Genomic DNA, 20,985 nt, shown 5'->3' on the forward strand with positions numbered 1-20,985 from the left:
ACATTCTAGTTAGTCGAATTCAATTCAACTTCAGTGAAGTAGAATTCGACTTAAGTAAAATGTATTCCATATTAGTTAAATAGAATTCCACTTAAGTAGAATACAAATGTTCTATTTTACTTAAGTGGAATTGTATTCCACTTAAGTAGAGTGTGATTTCACTTAAGCTCAATTGAATTCTAGTTAAGTGAAATGGTACTTACTTAAGTAAAATATATGGCCTAGTTAACTTACTTTTCTTTCACTTAAGTATGGAATTCAATTTCACTAAAGTGAAATTGTTCAACATTGGCCTCTACTTTACTTCAGTAGAATACAATTCTACAAATACAATTCAATTCTACTTAATTACAATTCAATTCTACTTAAGTGAAATACAATTTCACTTATATGGAACTGAATTTCACTTTAGTAGAATGCATTTCACTTCAGTAAAGCTAGGGAGTAAATGTTACAACGGCTTGCCATAACTACATTAGGCAGATTTGGTTTAGACTAACTGAAAGATTGCCACAACATTTATTGAAAATCTGTAACATATACCGTAAGCCTCAATGAAACGTCAGAAAAAATAATGCGGAACTATATAACGTCATCTATAAGCGTCGCAGACAACTCGTTAGGTTTCCAGAAATTTATTTTAAGCAACGACGTTAAGAAAATGCTGAAATGCGTCGATACTTATGTAGTAGTGCATCCGGTATGAAAACGCTACTGTATATGACTTTATATATGTTGTGATGAAATGAAGGTGTGACTTACGTTGTCGTTACGTTGTCATAACGTAATGATAAGTAATCATAAGACGTTTCATAATTATAGCAACTTGTACAAAAATGGGCTCACAATCTTTAGAGCAACGCTATAACGTTAAATATGCCCGCAACGTTATTAAAACGTACTTTCGTTTAAAGTGGTCCCACATTTCATGCACAGTATATAAAAGATGTACACAAATATGTAGTCCTGTACAATCTTCCTTATATTTTAACCCGGGTGTTTGAGAAGAGGACGTTAAAAGTACAAACAAGGTCGGAAAAGCCCTGTAGCAATAAAACGTATGAACTAGATGAAAGGGGAAATATTAAATAGGATGTTTATATGCTAACATTGGCAAGTTAGCCTCATTATATCAGATATTTATTAATGACCTTGTCACTTTACAGAGGAAAATTAAACAGGGGTTTTATAACGTCATATGTCACGGGAAACTCTGGGGCTAACAGAGCCTCTGGCTATCCCATGACCCCAGATATTGTACTTTAATAGAAATTGAACTATCTGGGTGGTGCTACACTTAATACGGTTATGGGGGTACAGATGTCATCTAAGCGAGTCGGGCAGTTGGAAGGGGGAGGGTGCAGATATGGTTTAGATGTAAGAAGGGGGGGGGTAGAACTGTGGACTGATTGCTCAGTGTTTATGTTACTAGTTCCGTGAATTTTCAATTTATTGACAGTGAGAGTAAGGTATAATTGATGGAGTGGGGTGGGGGGGGAGGGAGTGGTACCGATGAAGAATACATATAGGGGAAGGGATGAGGATGTGTAATGTGGCTTTCTGGCAGGTTTTCTCTTTAAAACTATACTTTTGTGGTTTTCACAATGTCGACTGGACAGTAAGGTAGAATGGGTGGAGGAAGGAGAGTGGAGGAGGATACTTTCCGTAACCGTGGCTGAGTGAACATATAAACGTTTTAGCTTTTTTCACAACAGCCTAGCGATCGGTCACTTTCGCTCATCGAACCACCACTCATTCTACCAAACAAAGAGTCTAGAAGTACTTTCTGAACGTGGCCACTTCGTTTATCCATACGAATCTTCGCTCTTGATAACAATTCAGTCAACAGAACGTAGCTTATACTGACTGGAGTTTTCTTGTACTCTCTATAATTGTTGACAAGGAACAACCCCCCCTCCCCCCTCCCAAAAAAAAATGCTTGTATATTATTAATGGCCCCACAGATATATTGCAAAATATATTATTCCATCATTTCCCTTACCCCTCCCCTTCCCCATCTCCTTCCACCCTACCGCAAAGTATATATTGTTATAACAAGAGACGTTAATTTTACCTGTAATCTTTGAATATAGCTCTGTATAACAAGCCAGGAAATTTCTTCCTATATATAGATATATATTCATATAGCCTATATATATATATATATATATATATATATATATATATATATATATATATATATATATATATATATATATATATACATATATATATATATATATATATATATATATATATATATATATATATATATAAACATGTATATATATATGAAAGAATCCGACGAGTTTTCTTTATAAATTATGTATTTTTTGGTTATCATTTACCCTGTAAATATGGTATTCTCTATCTAGGCTATAATATGGAATTACATTAAGTTAGGCATACATACATTACCCTGAACCTGTTGACGATGATATTTTTTTTCTTTTAAGTCCAGAAGGGTGCATGACACAAATGGGAAGAAAGCAATCGGTCACAATTCTCGGCTGTATCGAATCTAAGAACCTACTTCCGGAAGGGTCAAGTAGTCGGCCAACTTAATTGACCCTAAATGAACCACTGCCCCGATTAATTCCAATAAGAACTCTAAACCGGATGTAAATTCAGGTGCAAGCATAAGTTTCCTTGAGTGGTCTATGCCACTATACCTTTAGCTTTGCGGGCTGTCAATCATTGCCTCTATGCCTCAGACAAAGAAGAGTTTCAAAACGGGCAAAGAAAAGGAGAGTAAATCTCAATAATTGTAAATGAACAGATAAGAAAAGAGAAGAGAAGACAAGACAAGACAAGACAAGACAAGATCAGATAAGATTAGATCAAATAGAGACAATACTAAGCAGACAATATAAGACAAGAAGAAGACATGACCAGGGGTAGGAGCCCGGGGGGGGGGGCACTTGGGGCACATGCCCGCACTTTTTTTGCAAAATAGCAAATGTGCCCTACTGACAAATAAAATGTGCCCTTTTAATGAAGAACTGTCTTTTGGATATCTTAAGCCTTTGTTAAGTTTAATGTTTTATTTTACTTATTTATTTTTAGTCTGTACATGCTATAAGGATTTAACCGAGGTTGCTAAAGACTTTTGTTCAAGGAATGAACGCAGGAGGAGTTTTTTGGGAACGTTTCTGAAATATGGATGGACAGAAGTACAGATGTAGGTTGATAAAGTCACGTGCACCATTGTAGTATTGATAGCATACTAACACATCATATATATTTAAGTGACATGGCCGTGGTGTATCGGTTTATAGCATAACGAGCGGTGGTTGTGGAATGAGAAAGTGCCCCTCTGATGTTTTGCCCCCCCCCCCCACTTTTTGGAAGCTTCCTACACCCCTGTACAAGACGATAAGATAAGACAATAAGAGACAAGACAATATGAGACAAGAAACAGTAAAGGAAAGACAAGACAAGAAAAAAGTAAAGACAAAACAAGATGTCCCAAGCGACGAAGTGCGCACGTGATTCCTGTCAATCTATTGTTTTGAGCAGACTATGCAGTTGTCTGAATACTTCTAAGATATCAATTACTGACATTTTGCCTGTGTCAATGAAGCACGTTAATGTTCGGTTATGACCCCGTGATTACGCAATATTGACGTCTTGTTTTTGTTGCTTCAAGGTAGGTTTCAGCGTAAATGGAATAAATGGAAAGTTATCAATGTGTTTTTTTTGTGTGTGGAAAATACATAAAACTGCCTTGTCATCCAACGTTTGGAATCCATGTAGATTAAACATGTTTTCTATAAAGCCCTTCGTTGTCATGTAAGGTTCACAGGCAACAACATATAGTTTCGTCAGGCATTACCTTGAGAGAGGGCGTCACTGGTTCTTGACACGATTGTCTGCATGCAGTGAAACCATATACGCAGAGTACGTCAAATGTGTGTTGCTATATCTAGAGTCTTCCTTTGGTTTGAGATATATTACAAACCGAGATGTCGGTTTTAAAAAGAAAATAAAACACATTACCCAGACAAAATCAACACGAATCTACGATACAAACATACATACATACACACATACAAACAAACGCACATACATACAAACAAATGCACAGACATACGTACATACATACATGTATCGATACACTATGAAAGAAGAGGGCCAGGTCCTTGACCAGTAATGACCTTTGTCACAACCGATCGATACTAAAAACTATACAACGGTCACCGTACCTATAACATATATATATAAACATATATCACTAATATCACTATTCTGCTCCCTCTCTACTCCCTCACTACTCCCTCTCTTCTCCCTCTGCCCCCCCCCCCCTCTGCTCCCTCTCTGCTCCCTCTCTACTCCCTCTCCACTCCTCTCTCTGCTAGCATATCCCATTCTTTCTCCCACCAAATGGAATACCGCAATCACTTTATAGCATATCCCGTCCATCGCTCACTGGCTCGAACCCCCCCCACACACACACACTACCCCCCCCCCCTGCCTACACGTACTCACACACACACCCACATACATTTTTCTAAAATTACAAAAATCACTTAAAGAAGCTGACATAAGATCTAAGAGAAATAAAACTATAACAAACAAATTCCAAACAAACAGGTGAACATTAAGCCAACCATAATTGCCCTTTTAGTAAACTCATCTCTGATTGGTCAATAGAATCTGTGACCTAAAGAGTTGAAATCGAACTGGTATCGCGTTTCCACTATACAAGCATCAAGTTGGCCGGCCAGGCGTGAACAAAAACCCGTAGGTCGATAACATCACTCTTTCTATACAGTATTGTTGAGAGTATATAGAGCGGTCGTAACTCTTTCCAGTTACCAAACACTCAACTAAAAACTCCGACCAACCTTTTGAGATTTCACCTTCTATCGCAGACTTAAAGTGTGATCTACGTGTTATTAAAAACTCGTATAAAGCATTTGGATCCTATAGGGACAAGACAAAAAATATCAAAAGAAGGACTGCATTATTTAGTTATGATACCGTGTGAATCTTGATAAAGCCTGGAACTTAAAGGCTTAACTTATCGTGTATGTGTTAAGCGCTTCCCAGATTAGTGACACAGTCGTAACACATTTGGAAGAACAACGAACACAACAAGAAAAGGTTTGACAATTGAAACTTTGCCGGCGAACATAATCCCTGGATTTAGGAGAATGGAGAACTTACACGGTCCGCTTTCTTCGCTGGAAGATTACGTCGGTAACGGCATCACCAGCCAAGCTTTAGGAGCAAGTGTACACAGTTTAAATAATAACGGATATCTGTCGGTAGCAAACGGGGGCATGTGTTCGGCGGACTCGACAATCGGAGAGTGCAAAAAACTTGGCGTCAGGACCAGCCACGAAAAATATCATTCAGGTATTTGAAAAAAAAAATAAAATTCAATAAAAGAAATTCAATACAAATTCACTTGACTTCTATATAATTATTGTAGGCCTATTTTCATCATAATTTATTGAATATAGCCTATAGAATGTAAACAACGGGAAGGCTTAATTTCATTGATATGATTTTACCAATAGAAAATATATGTATATATATATATATATATGCAGATTTTGTGTGTCCTCGTTGCGATGACATAATGTTTTCCGTGCTAACGACCATTAAAGCTATAGTTTATGTGTGTGTGTTTGTCTGCAGAGATATGTGAGTATGTGTATAAATATGCTATACGCATGCTGGGCATCATCGGGAAAAGCAGAAGTATTTTAGAATCTTATTTTGTCATTCTTACGGAAACAGGTTTTTTTTTATACGACATTAAACCTATATAAATTGCGTATGCATGTCTGCAAACAGGTCTGCTCGCTTGTACATAGATATGTTATAGTTTGGTAATCAGGAACTAACAAAAAACAGATTTTTTTCGGATTAAATGAAGGACAAAGAAATGAATGAAATGTAATAAAATAATGTAATAGAATACAAATATGTAAATATTCCTATAACAGTATATGAGTTGTTATGATATGGGTAATTTCTAGTCCTTTTGCGTCGTGTTGTCGTGTGCATGTATACCCTTTAGTCCCTCCAAATGTCATACCTAAACCGGTGCATCCTTTAAAAAAAGTGCCAGAAATTCGTATATCTTTACAAGAAATGGTCATATTTGAGACAAGCGGATATCTGTCCTTATAGGGAACTTGTACTTGCGGACCTCAAGTAATAGACCATTTGAACAATTACTTCGCGCAATATTTTACTCAGTTACAGAAAAAAATGTAATCCTATTTTCATATTTGGATAGAGCTATGATAAACAGTGATAACGTGTTAATACTCATTCTTCTCCTCCCTCTTCCCCTCCCTCTTCCCCTCCCTCTTCCCCTCTCCCTTCTTCCCCTCCCCCTTCTCCCCCTTACCCATCAAAACAGTTGGTTAAAAGAAATTACTAATTGGGAAGGAAGTGATACACACTTGCTCGAGCCGTACTCAGAATTCCTGACAAAATTATTCGATAGCGAATACTTAATGAAAACTGAAAAAAACAGATGCTCACTTATTTATTTACGAACACACGTGATTGGTAGGTTAGAAACATGGTTGTTTCTTAAAAGTGTTAATATAACATCACATTTATCACATGCACACCATAACCATGGACCATAAACAATCATTACAATTAAGCTGTACATGGTGGGGTGGGTGTTGTACTTTGCACTTTTTCTTTGTTACAAAGGGACCAGACCAGAAAAGTATCCACTTATTTCTGGTTCCTCTACTTCCATCTCACATATATATTATTTCAATACTCTATATTTACTGCATTTGATACCATCTATATTTATCCTATACTGTTCAAAATGTAAAATAATGGAATGTAGCAAATAAATTCAATTCACATAATAATTCCTATAAGCTGGTAATAATTCGCCCTACTAATTCCTATATGCAAATTAGGTAAAGCCTATCTCGATTCATAATATCTTTTTTCTTTGTGGTTGTGTGTATGCTTGTGGTTGTTTTTTGGGAAATTAATGAACTTTTTTTCTTGTCAGTTGAAGACATTGATATGAAACCAACAATGAACATGTATGTATTTGTGATTGTGCTTAGCTCTATAAAAACTTACAAATCTACTTTACAACAGAACCAGTTGCTTTCTTCTGCTCAAAACTTACCATCAAATAAAAATCGATAGTAGTTTGTTGCAATCTGTATTTATTTTTTTTAAATTCTCTTTTCAAGGTTTTTACAAGTCAAATTACCAGTGAAGGTTAATCCAAAGCATTGTATTATATAAATGAGATTATACACGGCCATGTGTGCATTTGTTCTATTTGGTCCCTCATCACTGCTAATGAGCTATAGGTCTGCTATTTATACTATAATAGACAATAATAACATAATTGATTTATTAACTAGCCAACCGTTTGGATTAAGAAATGAATCTGCTCCAGATTACTATCATTGTTTTGCCGCTATCTTTTATTGTGGAAAAGAGAAATTAATGTTATATGTTAAATAAGGGATTATCGAGACATGACCTCAAGTTCAATAGCCTACGAGTTCTCTCCACCTAGAATTGAATTCCCGGTGAAAAGTTCGTGGGTATCCCATATCAATCTTTCTTAATGCTAGAGACCCCAGTCATATATTGTGAGGGGGTGGGGGGGGTACAGGATTTCCCAGGAAAGAAAACTAATCGACTTTTTAAAATATAGTTTAAAATAGCAAACAACTTCATTTTGTTCCTAAAAATTTGTTTTGTAATTTCACAGCCAGGATTTCGCTTGTTGATTTACTAACAAAAATATATTTGGATCATTAAAATCACTAGAAACCAAACAAGGATGGAACAGTTCATGTTTTCTTACTTGAAAATGGATTATGAAGCAGTAAACATGGTTTGATAATTAAGTCACTGGCAGGTACGAAAAACAAAGGAACAGAATAATTAAGTAGCTGGCAGAGAGACAAAAGCTATCAAAAAACACAAACAAATATGATCTGTTTTGTTGAAATTCACATAAAGATTGAGTCTTTATTTAGAGAAGAAGAAAAAAACAAAGCTTAACCTGCATTTTAGGGCATCTTAGGAAACAAAGGAAAAGCAAAAAGAATACATACATCCATTTTTTGTGTTATATATGTTTACCTAAAATAGGTTACCTAGGAGATACGAGCTAAGTTTTAAGCAAGTTTGACCCAAACAGGTTTGTTTCCCTTTATATACCTGAAAAAATGGAAAAAGAATAATGTACAGTAACAAAAACAACTATACTGACTCGAACTTGCAAGACTATTTTTTTCTCACTTATTTCAAAATATGTTGATATCTAATTGATTTAGATATAGACGAAAATATTTTGGATTTCAAAAGAGGTTTCTCTCTGAAAAAATCGTTCATTAAAATAATCGCGATAATCCTGTGAAAATTTAATCAAGATTTTTTTTGGTTTGGGAATCGAATGCATTCCGTTGATTTCATACTTATTATAGCGTTCCTTGAAAGAAGAAAAAGAGAAACCTTCTGAAAAATTACTCGAGCATGCACAGCCTAATTTTTATTTCACTTATTTCGATATATTGACAGTTAATTGATTAATTAATTGATTTGTTCCGATAAAGAAGAAAGTGTGTTGGATTTCAAAGTTTTTCCTCTCCGAAATCGTTCATTAAAATAATCGCGATAATCTTTTGAAAATGTAACCAAAGATCGTTTGTGGTGATTAATACTTACGTAACAATACTTCCCAAACGACAACATTTTTGGAATCGAATGCATTCTGTTGATTTTATGCTTATTATGCGTTCTTTGGAAGAAGACAAAACTGAAAAGTTTAGACGTCTTCTTTGTTTGAACAATTGTAATCCTGCTTTGGAATGTTTGAACTGTTTGAAAAAAACTTGTTAAAAGATATGCGTTTATAACTCAAACATATTGCGTTTTATTAATTCAGTAAAGTTACATATTCATATCTATATAAAAATTAAAAGGATTTTTCTCTTCTGTGACGTAATGAAATTCATCATTTAATATTTCATATCGAAAAAAAGCGATTCAAATGTTGTTTTAAATTAATAATAAGTTGACATACGTATTTCCGTAACTTCATTCCGTTCTTTAAACATGTATAACTGTCCATCTGGCTCATTTGTAAGTCTGTACAATGGTCACTTAAACATAGATCACGAGATATTCAAGTCAGAGATTTGATCTTTCGTGTTATGAAGGTCGGGATTGATAAGCAGTTACAGGAAATATTCTGGCTTAAAAGCCTAGGAAGCCAGAATCTCTCGAGTCGCGAATATTGCTCTGTCAAATATCTGTTTCAAGTCTTAAAATGATTTTGCTTTGTAATTCTTCTATTAGGATGTATTTTGTACCCGTATCGTGAGTGGTATCAGACGAGGATCCAGGGGGAGGGGTGTGGGGTTCACCCCTGTCAACGCCCCTTCCCCCCACACACACAAACGAAATTAAAAAGTATTTATCTTGCGTGCATGTTGACCAAATTATGGATCTAATTTATAGCTTAAATATGCTACAGAGGGCGCCGTTCACGTCTAAAAAGGTATTGGGGGGGGGGGGTGTGGGGGGAGGGAAGCCCAGGCCCTAGGTACAAAAAGTCAGCTTCTACGGCCACACCCTCTCCTTCTTAAGAACTCGGCCCACTCATTATTACTTTTATTATCGATATTATTATTATTATTTGATTTTATGTAATGAAAATTACAGACGTACAAGGTGGTTGGTACGTATCTGTATAATTGTACAATTATTTTCTTCGAAAACTGAACATAGTGAAGATGATTCCCTTTGAGATGAAGATGGACACATATTTAGATACATTATACTCGGCTTGGTTGAGGGGTGTAGAATTTCTATTCATTGGATCACAAGCTAGTTCAGTGTCCACTTTCTGGACACGATTGTTCCAATGCCATTCTCCAATCCAAACACCACTTGTCTTATTATATTCGATGCATGCTTGTGAGTCCCTTACTTTGTAATTTCTTAATAATAACTGAATAATTTCAGTATTACCTATATAGGTAAGCATATAGCTGGCTAACGCACTTTGACAAAACCTTAACTAAAGGTGTTTGGTCTCCCAGAACGCAAAAAAACTAAAGTAAAAATATATCTCACGAGGGCCCACGCAATGTTACTAGATGTTACATCACGGGCTTAAAGGTACTCTGAACTGACCCTAAATTATAGCATGTTATAATAGCTAGAAGTTTTCAAAAAGTACTTTCCTGGAGGTCTATACTCTCCAAATTGTTCTCAGATATTCTAAAAGAACACACAAAATGACCGCCGCATGTCCCAGTGAGGTAAATTTCCTCCATGGTGATCATAAAATTTTTTTTAAGAATTTTGACCACAGTTGACCATATTTTGAAAATCTAGCATATCTGGGTCCAATACGGCATACCTATAAAGGACATCAGTTTTGTTCAGGAAATCCTAGAAAGTCATTTATGCTCAAGTTTCAACAGTAATATAACCACTTTGTTCCATCAGAAGTATTTTCAGCCCCCCCCCCAACCCCCTTGAGAAATTTAATTCTAATCTAAATTATATATATATATATATATATATATATATATATATACATTATGACATTATTTATAGGGTTCAGTTTACTTAACACATGCATTAATTTGACTACAAGTCAACATTAAAAGTATTCTTTGGTATGTAGGATAAGTTCAGAGATGTGTGAATTCTGTTACTGAAATGTAATCAAGCATATTTGATTGAATAATTATAAGTATTATTTTTTCATTGGAGAATATTGCTTAGAGAAATAAGTGCAAATATGAGTGCAAATATGAGACTGCCTTATTTTTTTTTACTTTGTCTTTATGTTTTGGTTCTTTACAACAATTATTTGTTGCTTATAGCTTTGTTTGTAATTTTCAAACTTGAATATGATCAAAACTTTACCCATAGCCTTCAGTAATCATCTCTTGTTAGTGATAAATTAACTTTTTAGGCTATTGTTTTCAATTAACCCATAACAAGACTTTGCACATAAATTCTCAAGATACGTGGGCGCGACAACCTTTTTTTATAATTAAATGAACAAACAATATGCTCTCTTCTTAAATAATAATTAGAATGTTTAAGAAAGAAGATTATGAGAATCCATGTTGGTCTAGGAGCAGAGTCACGTTGGTAATTAGTAGCGAACAATATGGGCTTCACAACTTTATTCTTAGACTCAAATAATATCATAAATATCGCTTATACATAGTAATTTAAACGTTTAACTGAGTTCATGAATTAAATGACAATTTCTGAACGCAGTACAAAAAAAAAATGCATTTAATATTCATATGTACACATGCATGTATTTATAGAATAAATGAGATGGAAAAAAAGAAAGAAAAACAAAGACTCAAATAATTTAAAAGAAAAGTTTAGTTTAATTTACGTGAGGCTTCAACACTCGCACGCATAAACACATCAATGATAACTTGTTTTAAGAAGAAGATTATAAGAATCCATGTTGGTCTAGGAGCAGAGTCACGTTGGTAATTAATAGCGAACAACACGGGCTTCACAACTTTATCCTTAGACTCAAATAATTTAAAAGAAAAGTTTAGTTTAATTTACGTGAGGCTTCAACACTCGCACGCACAAACACATCAATGATAACTTGTTTTTACTTGGTTTTACTGCTTTGATAATAAATGTTCAAACAAAAGAAAATATTAAAATTATTGAGAATTTCAAACCATGACTTTGAAACCCAATACATAAATGAACTAAAGAAGATTTAATTATGCATTTTGCGGCAATTTTAATTTTTTTTTGTGAAAGAAACGTTTATTTTCTTGATTTGTGTGAGTTAGTTATGTTTATGTTTAAAACACACACGCAAATAGTCAAGAAATTTTTATCCATATTTCACTGTTTTGTAATAATTGTTCGGACCCAAATGTTTTAAAGTATTATTATGATATTACAGTCATTTTCGGCAAGCGTGTATGTAGATACACTTATTTGTGGTATCTCATACAATTCATCGTAACAATTATGCATTTTAGTACGAATGTTATAAGTTAAGAATTACAAACCAAAAGTAAGATTAATGCATTTTTTTTTATCTCTTAGCTCCAAAAAAGTTGTACCAACAATTTCAAAAGTCTTTATTATTCTTTGCAGTCAGAACCTATAACCAGTTCGTTTGAATTTCAGTTCTTTAAATCGAACACAACTGTTTAATTTTGTCAACTTGTCAAAAATGATATTACGCTGTCCGCTAACAGTTTGATGAAATAAATTAGTCTTGTTAGAAAACACCGTGTTGTTCTTGGTTAAATCTTGACGACGAAGAAGGAGAAATAATAAGATGAAAAAATGATATTTTTCATAAGCTCAAATATTTTATTGAATCTTGCCAAAAAGAAAAGAATAGAGTCTTTCTTTAGTAAAATTGATTCATTCGACTTTTTTTCATAACTTGAAGACGAAAAATAAAAATAAACCGAATTGCTTACTTATTTCATAAACATATTCCAATAGTCATACTACTTCAGGAAATTGTACCACTGTAAACCAATTGAATATTGAATTTGATTGAAACAAAACTGAATTGAAGAATTGAAATAAAAAACTTGGAGAATTAACATCACTAAGAGGAATTTTATTTCACATAGCAAAAGCGTCACAGAATTGTGTCCTTTTACTAGTTATATGTTTATTAAATATATGTTTGAAATGAAATAAAAGCCAACCGGATGCATTTTATTAACAAAAAACAATTTTATTGAAAATGCTTCTTATTCTTTGCAGATAAAGGCGCTTCACCTGGGTCTGATTTTTCAAGCTAGATTTGTGATCAGCCTATATTAATGACTTCTTGTCCAACTTTACTTGTTGAAATGGTTTTCATAAAAATGAGACATTAAAAATTGATATAAAAATTAAAAATCAACAGCAATCGACGTTTAAAGATTCCAAGTGATATTTATCACTATGTAGTTTAAAAGTACTTAATCTAACTGCCTAAAATCAATCCTCCCAATAAATCAATATCCAAAAAGTTAAAAATGCCCCAATATTTCTTATCTCGCTTAAACGTCATCTCATACCATATTCTTTCTCCTTTTTTTGGACTCCCAGAAAGAAAACTAAAGGATTAAGATTTGTCAAATAATTATGGGCTTACAGCTCGCATTATCATTGATACAGACATGAAATGTAAATTTTAAAATTTGAATTAATCGATTTACACACATTTTTTCACAAGAACAATAAATTTCAATATTTTTTTACTAACGAAACGCAAAATATTCCGACCGATTTGGGGATTGTTATTTAAAGAAGGATGAGGCAAAGAAAAATGTAACCCAGGGATCCCGCGATGATCTTATACGCAGGAGCGCAAACATAAGTCAAATCATGGGTCTACTTTTTCTTCTGGTAAAAGGATTTTTTCACAATAAAACTTTCGATATCAAATCCGTAAATATGAAAGGATAAATAAGTTTCTTAGGTATATCAAAGTTAATTTAATAAAATTAAAATATTAAATTTCATTTCATTTATAATTACGCTAAACTGTTATTCTAACTCAGAATATATCAAGTTTGAGAGAAGTCGATGGACTTAAATCCTTAACCCGGGATTATTTCCCTAACCAAATTTACTTTTATTTCCTGAATCGAATAAAAAATTCTTTCAATTTTTTTTTACGTCTTTTCATTTTACGGTTTGCTCCAATTCTTTTTTTGCGAGAAATAGTAAACTAAAGCATTCATTTATATTTTTCACCATTATTTTGGTTCATTTGGGACTACAAAGAGGCCATTGTATGCAATTTATTCAGCAATATATTCATTCATTTTATTATTGTTACTATTATTATTATTGCTACTACTACAACAATCTTTTAAGAGGGTCAACAGAGATCGGTTAGCAAAGTGCAAATGCCAACAGAGGCCCTCTAAAGAAAATTCAAAACAAAAGCACACATAAAGGACTTAAATAATAAAAAACTCAAGAAATAAGAATAACAAACAAATTTAACAAATAAGATAGAAAAACAATTAAAATTAAGTTAAGATTACTATAAAATAAAAAAATAGGTAAAGGTAATAAGCTGTTGTCCTAAGACGTTTACAATACCATACATCCTTTTTCTTTTGTTACATTGAGTGGCAATTGGTTCCATTCCTTTCCTAATCTTTTCGTATGGTACCGCTTTTATTTTCCTCCTTTGAGAAATAAGTTACGTATTGACGTTGGATTTAAGGAAATGGATATAAATATCATCCAAAAGAAGTAAACATGTCTGTAATAAACAAATAATATATATTTACCACTAAACAACATATGAAATTACAGTTATTCAAAAAACAAAGGAATAATTTGTCTTTTGAAATCCATTGTGAAATTATCTATAGTGGAAAAAAACTATTCTCCATCCATGGACGTGGGTAAAACGAATATGTGGAGGGGAAAACCCCCTGACTCTACTTAAATATATCACTCAGATATTAATATATATATCTCAACTAGTAACGACAAACATAAATTCTTATCCTGAATGCGTGTATGTTCTTCATAAAGTTTCAATACTTTCCAAGCAAACTTCAATTCGCGTCGGCGTTCTTACTTCACTGGTTTCGTTTGGAGAAAACAGTTTGGTGACTTGTTAGGATATTCTTTGCAATTTTGACCTATGCGTTTGCTTTGTCTTTATGATTTATTAAATTTCCGATTAAAGTTTTCGGTTCAAAAGGCTACTTGACGAGAAACAAGAAGAAGAAAGAAATGGGAATAAGACAGTCAAGTGCAAAAGAAATGTAAAACTAAATGTTTTAATAAAATGTTAAAGAAAATTCAATGTCATATTTAGTATTTAGTTTCAATTTTGCACTATACTAAAATATCATATAAGACTTACCAAGGACATTTAGGTTAGGTTAGGTTCGGGATATGGAAGTAAATTATCAATGGCTGATTTAGGGTATATCGTAATCTTTAAATAAATTGTTAAAAATTGTCCTTCACTCAATTCTCAGGAGCCGATGGAGGTGGAAGGGGGAGGGGGAAGGAGAGGGGTGGGAGGGTTGAGGGGAGGGAAGGTGAGGAGAGGCGTGAAGACGAGTTCACCAGGTTACAGATAAGGCATTATTTGGAAATTATTGTGAAATGGCTCTAAATCTAAGTCATTTAGGTTTCCCCCTAATATTGAAATAAAAATAAAAAACATTCCAATATGTCGGTTGTAAGTTATTCATAAAATTGATGCCTGCATCAAAACTATAAATTAAATTTTCAAACAAAAAAAACACACAAAACATGAATATTTTTTATTTTTCAAACTTATGAATGTGAACTATTGTCAACTTGTTATTTTTTTCCAATTTTTTTATATAGGTACCTGTTTTTTCCCCTTTGCAACAATATGAAACAACAATTGTCCTAACTAAAATCTCAATAGGATTTTATATTTTATGCCAAATAGATTGTTAAACAGACAAATATTAATTGAAACCAACGCAAACATCTGGCACAGACGAGTTGACTTTAGGACATCTGTTTTATCCGTTTTGCACTTTTTTGAGCAATTATGACCTCTCTTTTTATGCTGCAAAAATGTGAGAATTAGGGCAAAATAAGTTTGAGAAAAAGATCCGAATTGATGAACGTTATGTCATAAACTGTCAATATTGATAAAACAGTTCTTTATGAACTTTGGGGTACAGACCAGGCAGATGTCAAACCAATCAAAAGCGATCAAACGATTCGACTTACGTTAAGTTGAATAATTTCAGCTTATATAGCTCGAGACAGAATCAGGAAAAAATGTACGCCTTAACATGTTCTCCCTCATAAAAGTTCAAACCTTAAATCGCTTATCTTATCGTTAAAACAATTAAGCCAAATAATACATTGGAAATTCAAGTATCCATGGCTTAACTTTCACTTTGCAATTCTATAAATTGATGTTTTTTAGTGGATCCGGTTTATATAGTGCATTTATCAAAACATATAACGAACGACATTGAATTTATCTGAACTTAATACGTTGACCTCAAGAAGTTTACATTTTTTGAAAACTGATTTTTGTGTCTGTGAGCGTGGTGTGTGCAGCTTGAGTTTGATTTTTTTTCCTTCAAAAATTGGTTAACATTGTGAGAAACTGAAATGCTACGTTAATGCTATTCGTTATTACAAGACTATAGTCAGTTGTCATTTGGAAAAAGAAAAGATAAAAAGTTGAATTGATAAAAGACGAAGTCGACAAGAATTATACAACTTTCAGATTTGACTGTTTTGCATGTAATTTAACTAATTAAACTAAGGTCAGAGGATAAATTGTCTGGGTGCCCAAAAAAAAAAAAAAAAACTTGCAGCATGATTACATGGAATCCATTCATATGCATAAATTAATTTTCTTTAGATATAATTGTTTACTTTAACAAAGAAACATGATCTCTACAATTGAATTAGTTATTGTATTTTATTGCCTTGAGGTGGAGGGGATGGGGGTTAGGGAATAGAGTGGGTGGGAGGTGGGAGAGACTGAGGTATAAATGTGGGGTATAATGGTTAAGTAATAGCGTGAACGTTCTTTATTTCTTTATTACGTTATTTTTGCTTTCTTTATTTTGCCCTTTATTGTAGTTGTTTTCTCTCCTCAACACATTTATCTGAATATGAGTTCATTCCATTTCGAAAATAATAATAATAATAATAATGATACAATTTTGCTCTCTTAAAAACGGGTATATGAAGTTTGTTTAAAGTAACGCCTAAAGCACTTTGCACATTTCATACTCTCAGTATGATCAATATCTATTTACCAACAAAGGATTGAGAAACTGCTATTTAAAATACAGGAATATTATCTTGGTGTTTTGACTTTCTGAGACTATTATAGCATTAAGTAGATTTATCTTCTAACTGCGGATCATATAGCTATGACGTAATATTACGTAATACGTTGAGTAACTTTATAAAAATGGTATAGTTGTTAACTACATAATAACCCATTTCCCTTCATTCTCCCCAACCTGGCACGGTCCCGAGAAACGATTTGATTTATTTTTATTTTTGATTCGCTTGATATCTGTGCTAACACAAGAGGGCGAAAAATGAGCAAAATAAAAAGTTGCGAAAAACTTTCTCTTATGCATATATTATTCATATAATGTTTTTGCCATTCCCATGCATACACATTTTGTCCTTCCATTATAAATTAAATATCCCTAATTATTTATACAATTTACACTTTTCTCCAGAATTTTCAAAGTCACCTTTAAAACTACGCCTATAAATCCAAGAAGTGGAAGAAAATGAAATCAACAATATTTGATTATAAAAAAAAATAGTGTTACGTTGGAAGAAGATGACACAGATACTTGGAATTTTCTGATTCATTTTAAAATATTTTGTCCAAACAATAGTTTTGAATTCTTCGGGATTAAAGTGAAATTATTTGATGTCTGATTAAGAGAAACTTGTTTACTGATAAATAAAGGTGTTAGTCAGACAAAGCAATCTAATAGATGCCAGGTTGTATCTACTAATGTATTTAGTTTATACTTTCAACAAAATAATCTGTAAAAATCGAGAAGAAAAAAAAACACCACAAAACTCTTTGTCCTTATATTGACCCTATAATCCACCATCCCTTTTATAACCCCTATAACTACCCTGTTTATGACTTCACTGTCCACTGGACACGCGACGATAGGTCCATTGCTAGGTCAAGGATATACATCAAGGAACATCCAACAAGAAACACGAAACAATTGAAAAGAAAAGAAAAAGAATTCAAAAGAACCAATCGAAGAAAAAGAAATCAATTTATTAAAAAGTCGGTATCAACAATTAACGAGATGAAACCATTCAATAACAAAAGTTTTTTTTTTCATTTAATTTTTTTTTTTCATTTAGGTTTTCTTCGAACCACAATTACTCATAAAGAGATAATTAATCCAGGTTGTTTTTGTATTATTGCTTTTAAGAAATTCACTTTCTATTGATATCAACCCAACGGGGTTCTGTTTAGAAGTACCGTAACCCCATTTTGTTTGGCTACCTTCAACTTCTGAGAGATACAATTATCCTTTGACATATAAGCAAAAGAAGAAAAAAAATGCCTATTGTTAATGAACAATAAGACAACGAAGAACGCGCGCGTTCATTAACAATGGCAAATTGTTGGTCAAGAATTTTTGCAATAATAGGACATTGTTTTGACCTTTTGTTTACAGGATTAAATACCCATCATTGTAGACGGCGAGCTCTTTATGAGTAGTACATCGCTGAAAGAGTTTCTTTCAAAACAGTTCCCTGGTAATCATCTTATACAATTTGACTTGCACAGTTTATTTGTTCGTTTTTCTGACCTTTAACTGAACTTGCTTCTGGGTCAAGCCACCGATATATTTGTATCATGCATATAGGTGGATAGCAATTTATTGTTTTGGCTAACCAGGCTTGTCCCCACCCCTTCTGCATCGGATAGCAGCTACAAAGTTAAAAGGAGCTGAGTGCGATTGACAGAGGGATGGGGTAGTTGGGGGGGGGGTACAGGCTGACAGAAGACTGCACGTACACCCCAGTAATATGAAATACCTCAAAAGTCCACATTTTTACATTGCTAAGAAGTGCACCTTCTTGTCATAACTTTTATAATTACATGATTATATTTAATTATGATTTGTAATATTTGTAATTAAGAGTGCACTTCCTCACCCCACCCCGTGGGGTGAGGAAAGGGGGTTTGGGAGTGAAGGAACAGGGGGCAGGAACAATGATTCGTTAAAAAGTTAACATACACTTCCTAACCTAGTATCTAATATAAAAATGAACCCGGACCAAATGCTATAAATATTTATTAAAGACCAATGAAATGTGTTGTTATTTGCTATGAAAACAAGAAATCATACAGACAAAAGTTAAACAGAAGTTTCCGCTTGTAGTTTATGTTATTTAAAAATTACAATTGGGCAAGAGACAACTATTAATACATGACATATCTGAACATGTCGAAACATTATGCATCAAATGCAATCTACGAAGAGTGGTAATAATAATTGTTTTGAAAAGATGACGCATCACCCCCCCTCCTGTCCACCACCCCCCCCCCCCACAAACGAAGAATGAAGTGAAGTGAAGCATTCCTCCCAAATGTTATCTTCTATGCAAATTGGACTAGGGTATATATAAGCCAGTACATTTGCTCTACCTGTAACAATTTAAAATGGCGAAACTTTAAAAAAAAAATAGAATGCTTGAAAACACTGTTTATATTGCAGCAGTTCCTTCAAGTTGGCATATTTAATAAGATCCCCTTTCCTTCAAAAATGAAAAGAGAATATTACAAAAAATAAAAAAAAAATAAAAAAAGTAAGCACCTCACCAAAAGTCTGTATGAAAGCTTCTTTTTTTGCCTTTGTCATTGTTGCTCGTTTTAAAGAGCGTAAATTTAGGACTACCTGTCATCGAATTAGCGTCCATTCTATGGTGCCTTTACCTCTATCTAAATTACCCTCCCCTCTAACGGAAATTTAAAATTTGAGACCCGACAAGGTTTGCTTTTCTCCACTAATGGATTAACTTACATCTTTTACTGGCGTTGAAATATCTCATTTGGTTGGTAGACTTCAAGCCGGCGTTACATCGATTTGATTTCATTCTTAAATATAACGCTCATTTCTCGGGATTAATCTCTTATTGATATACTAAGAAGAAATCAAACTGACAGACGCATTTATAACATCTTAACCTTGGTGTACTGAATCATGTTTTAACCAAAATTCGAGCTTCCAAATGTTTAAAGGTGCAGAATCGATATTGATTGTATATGAATATATATATATATATATATATGAATATATATATATGAATATATATATATATATATATATATATATATATATATATATATATATGGCCTCGGTTGTAATATACCATACCGGTAAATCCTGTACTATTCTTCTACCATATGACATGTCTGTTATAAGTCAGCGTGGTTCAATGGAGGACGATTAGTGTGGTCCAAATATCACATAAACTAGACCTACTTTTCTCTTTTACTTTTTTTTCCCGAAATTTTCCTGAAATCCTTTATAAGTCGGCCAATGTGACCAAAGGTCGAAACGGAGGTGTTGAAAAATGCACCTTTGTCAAAATAAATGACTCTCATATGTATTTGAAAGAGGAGGCATATTTGCAAGGATGGATGGACAGCAAAGCGTTCTTTGTGAGACGGAATGCTAATATATATATACAGCCTATGCATACTGTATATAAGATCCATATTTTATAATTCATATAGCAAAACAGCATGTCAATCGTGCGGCTGCACCCCGAGGTACAAACGCACCCCGATCCCCACCTCTCACACACTCTCAACACCACCCGGGCATAATCTGGGAACTAAGCATCCTTTGCTGAGTAAAATATACTTAAATCTAAAAAAAGAAAAATGTAGGCAAATATTTAACCCAACACTGGGTACGTACTTATCCAACCAACGTTGGGCAGAGGGTTTGGCCTAAACAGGTAACATGCAGACAACCTTGATCAATCCAATTACTGTTTGGCAATTAAATTAATTAAACGGTCGTAATTGTAATTGTTTTAGAGCATACGTTTACCCAAATGTTTGTTGGATACATAATATATACGCAAAGAGAGTAAGGTCGAAATATTTGCCTCACTTTCTCTTTAAAGTGTTCAGGCAAAGTAGATCCTTATTTCAACATCTACAAGTCATCATTTCAGAATTCATGTCTCAAATATTTGCGATACAGACGGAAAAATTTATATAAATGAAAAAACTGAAACGATTTAGGCAAATAATAATTATCAATAAGTTTAAAAAAAAAACAGTCTGCGTATATTTGTGTACTCTTTGCTAAAATCATTTTACTTTTATTTCATTCTTAAGTTTTTAGTAACCAAAGCTAGATATAAATGTATCCATTCAAATTGTTGGTAAAATCGTGCAAGCCAAATTTAGAGATTTGCAAAAGAGAGAAAAAAAGAAGATAT

General features: G+C 33.4%; 1 protein-coding gene across 2 annotated transcripts in view; it reads left to right on the forward strand.

Moving 5' to 3' along the window:
* LOC139968913 (pituitary homeobox 2-like) overlaps positions 1-20,985 on the forward strand; it is a 57,745-nt gene that overhangs the window by 16,733 nt on the left and 20,027 nt on the right. Inside the window, exon 1 of one of the 2 annotated variants that reach the window (XM_071973526.1) lies at positions 4,701-5,361. The exons of the other annotated variant lie outside the window; for it this stretch is intronic. Within the exon in view, the coding sequence (XP_071829627.1) occupies positions 5,157-5,361 (205 nt within the window). The 5' untranslated portion in view covers positions 4,701-5,156. Of the gene's footprint in view, positions 1-4,700; positions 5,362-20,985 lie in introns of those variants that run through there. 2 annotated transcript variants of the gene reach the window in all.

Source organism: Apostichopus japonicus, chromosome 6 (assembly GCF_037975245.1).
Source record: "Apostichopus japonicus isolate 1M-3 chromosome 6, ASM3797524v1, whole genome shotgun sequence".
NCBI classification, from domain to species: Eukaryota; Metazoa; Echinodermata; class Holothuroidea; order Aspidochirotida; family Stichopodidae; genus Apostichopus; species Apostichopus japonicus.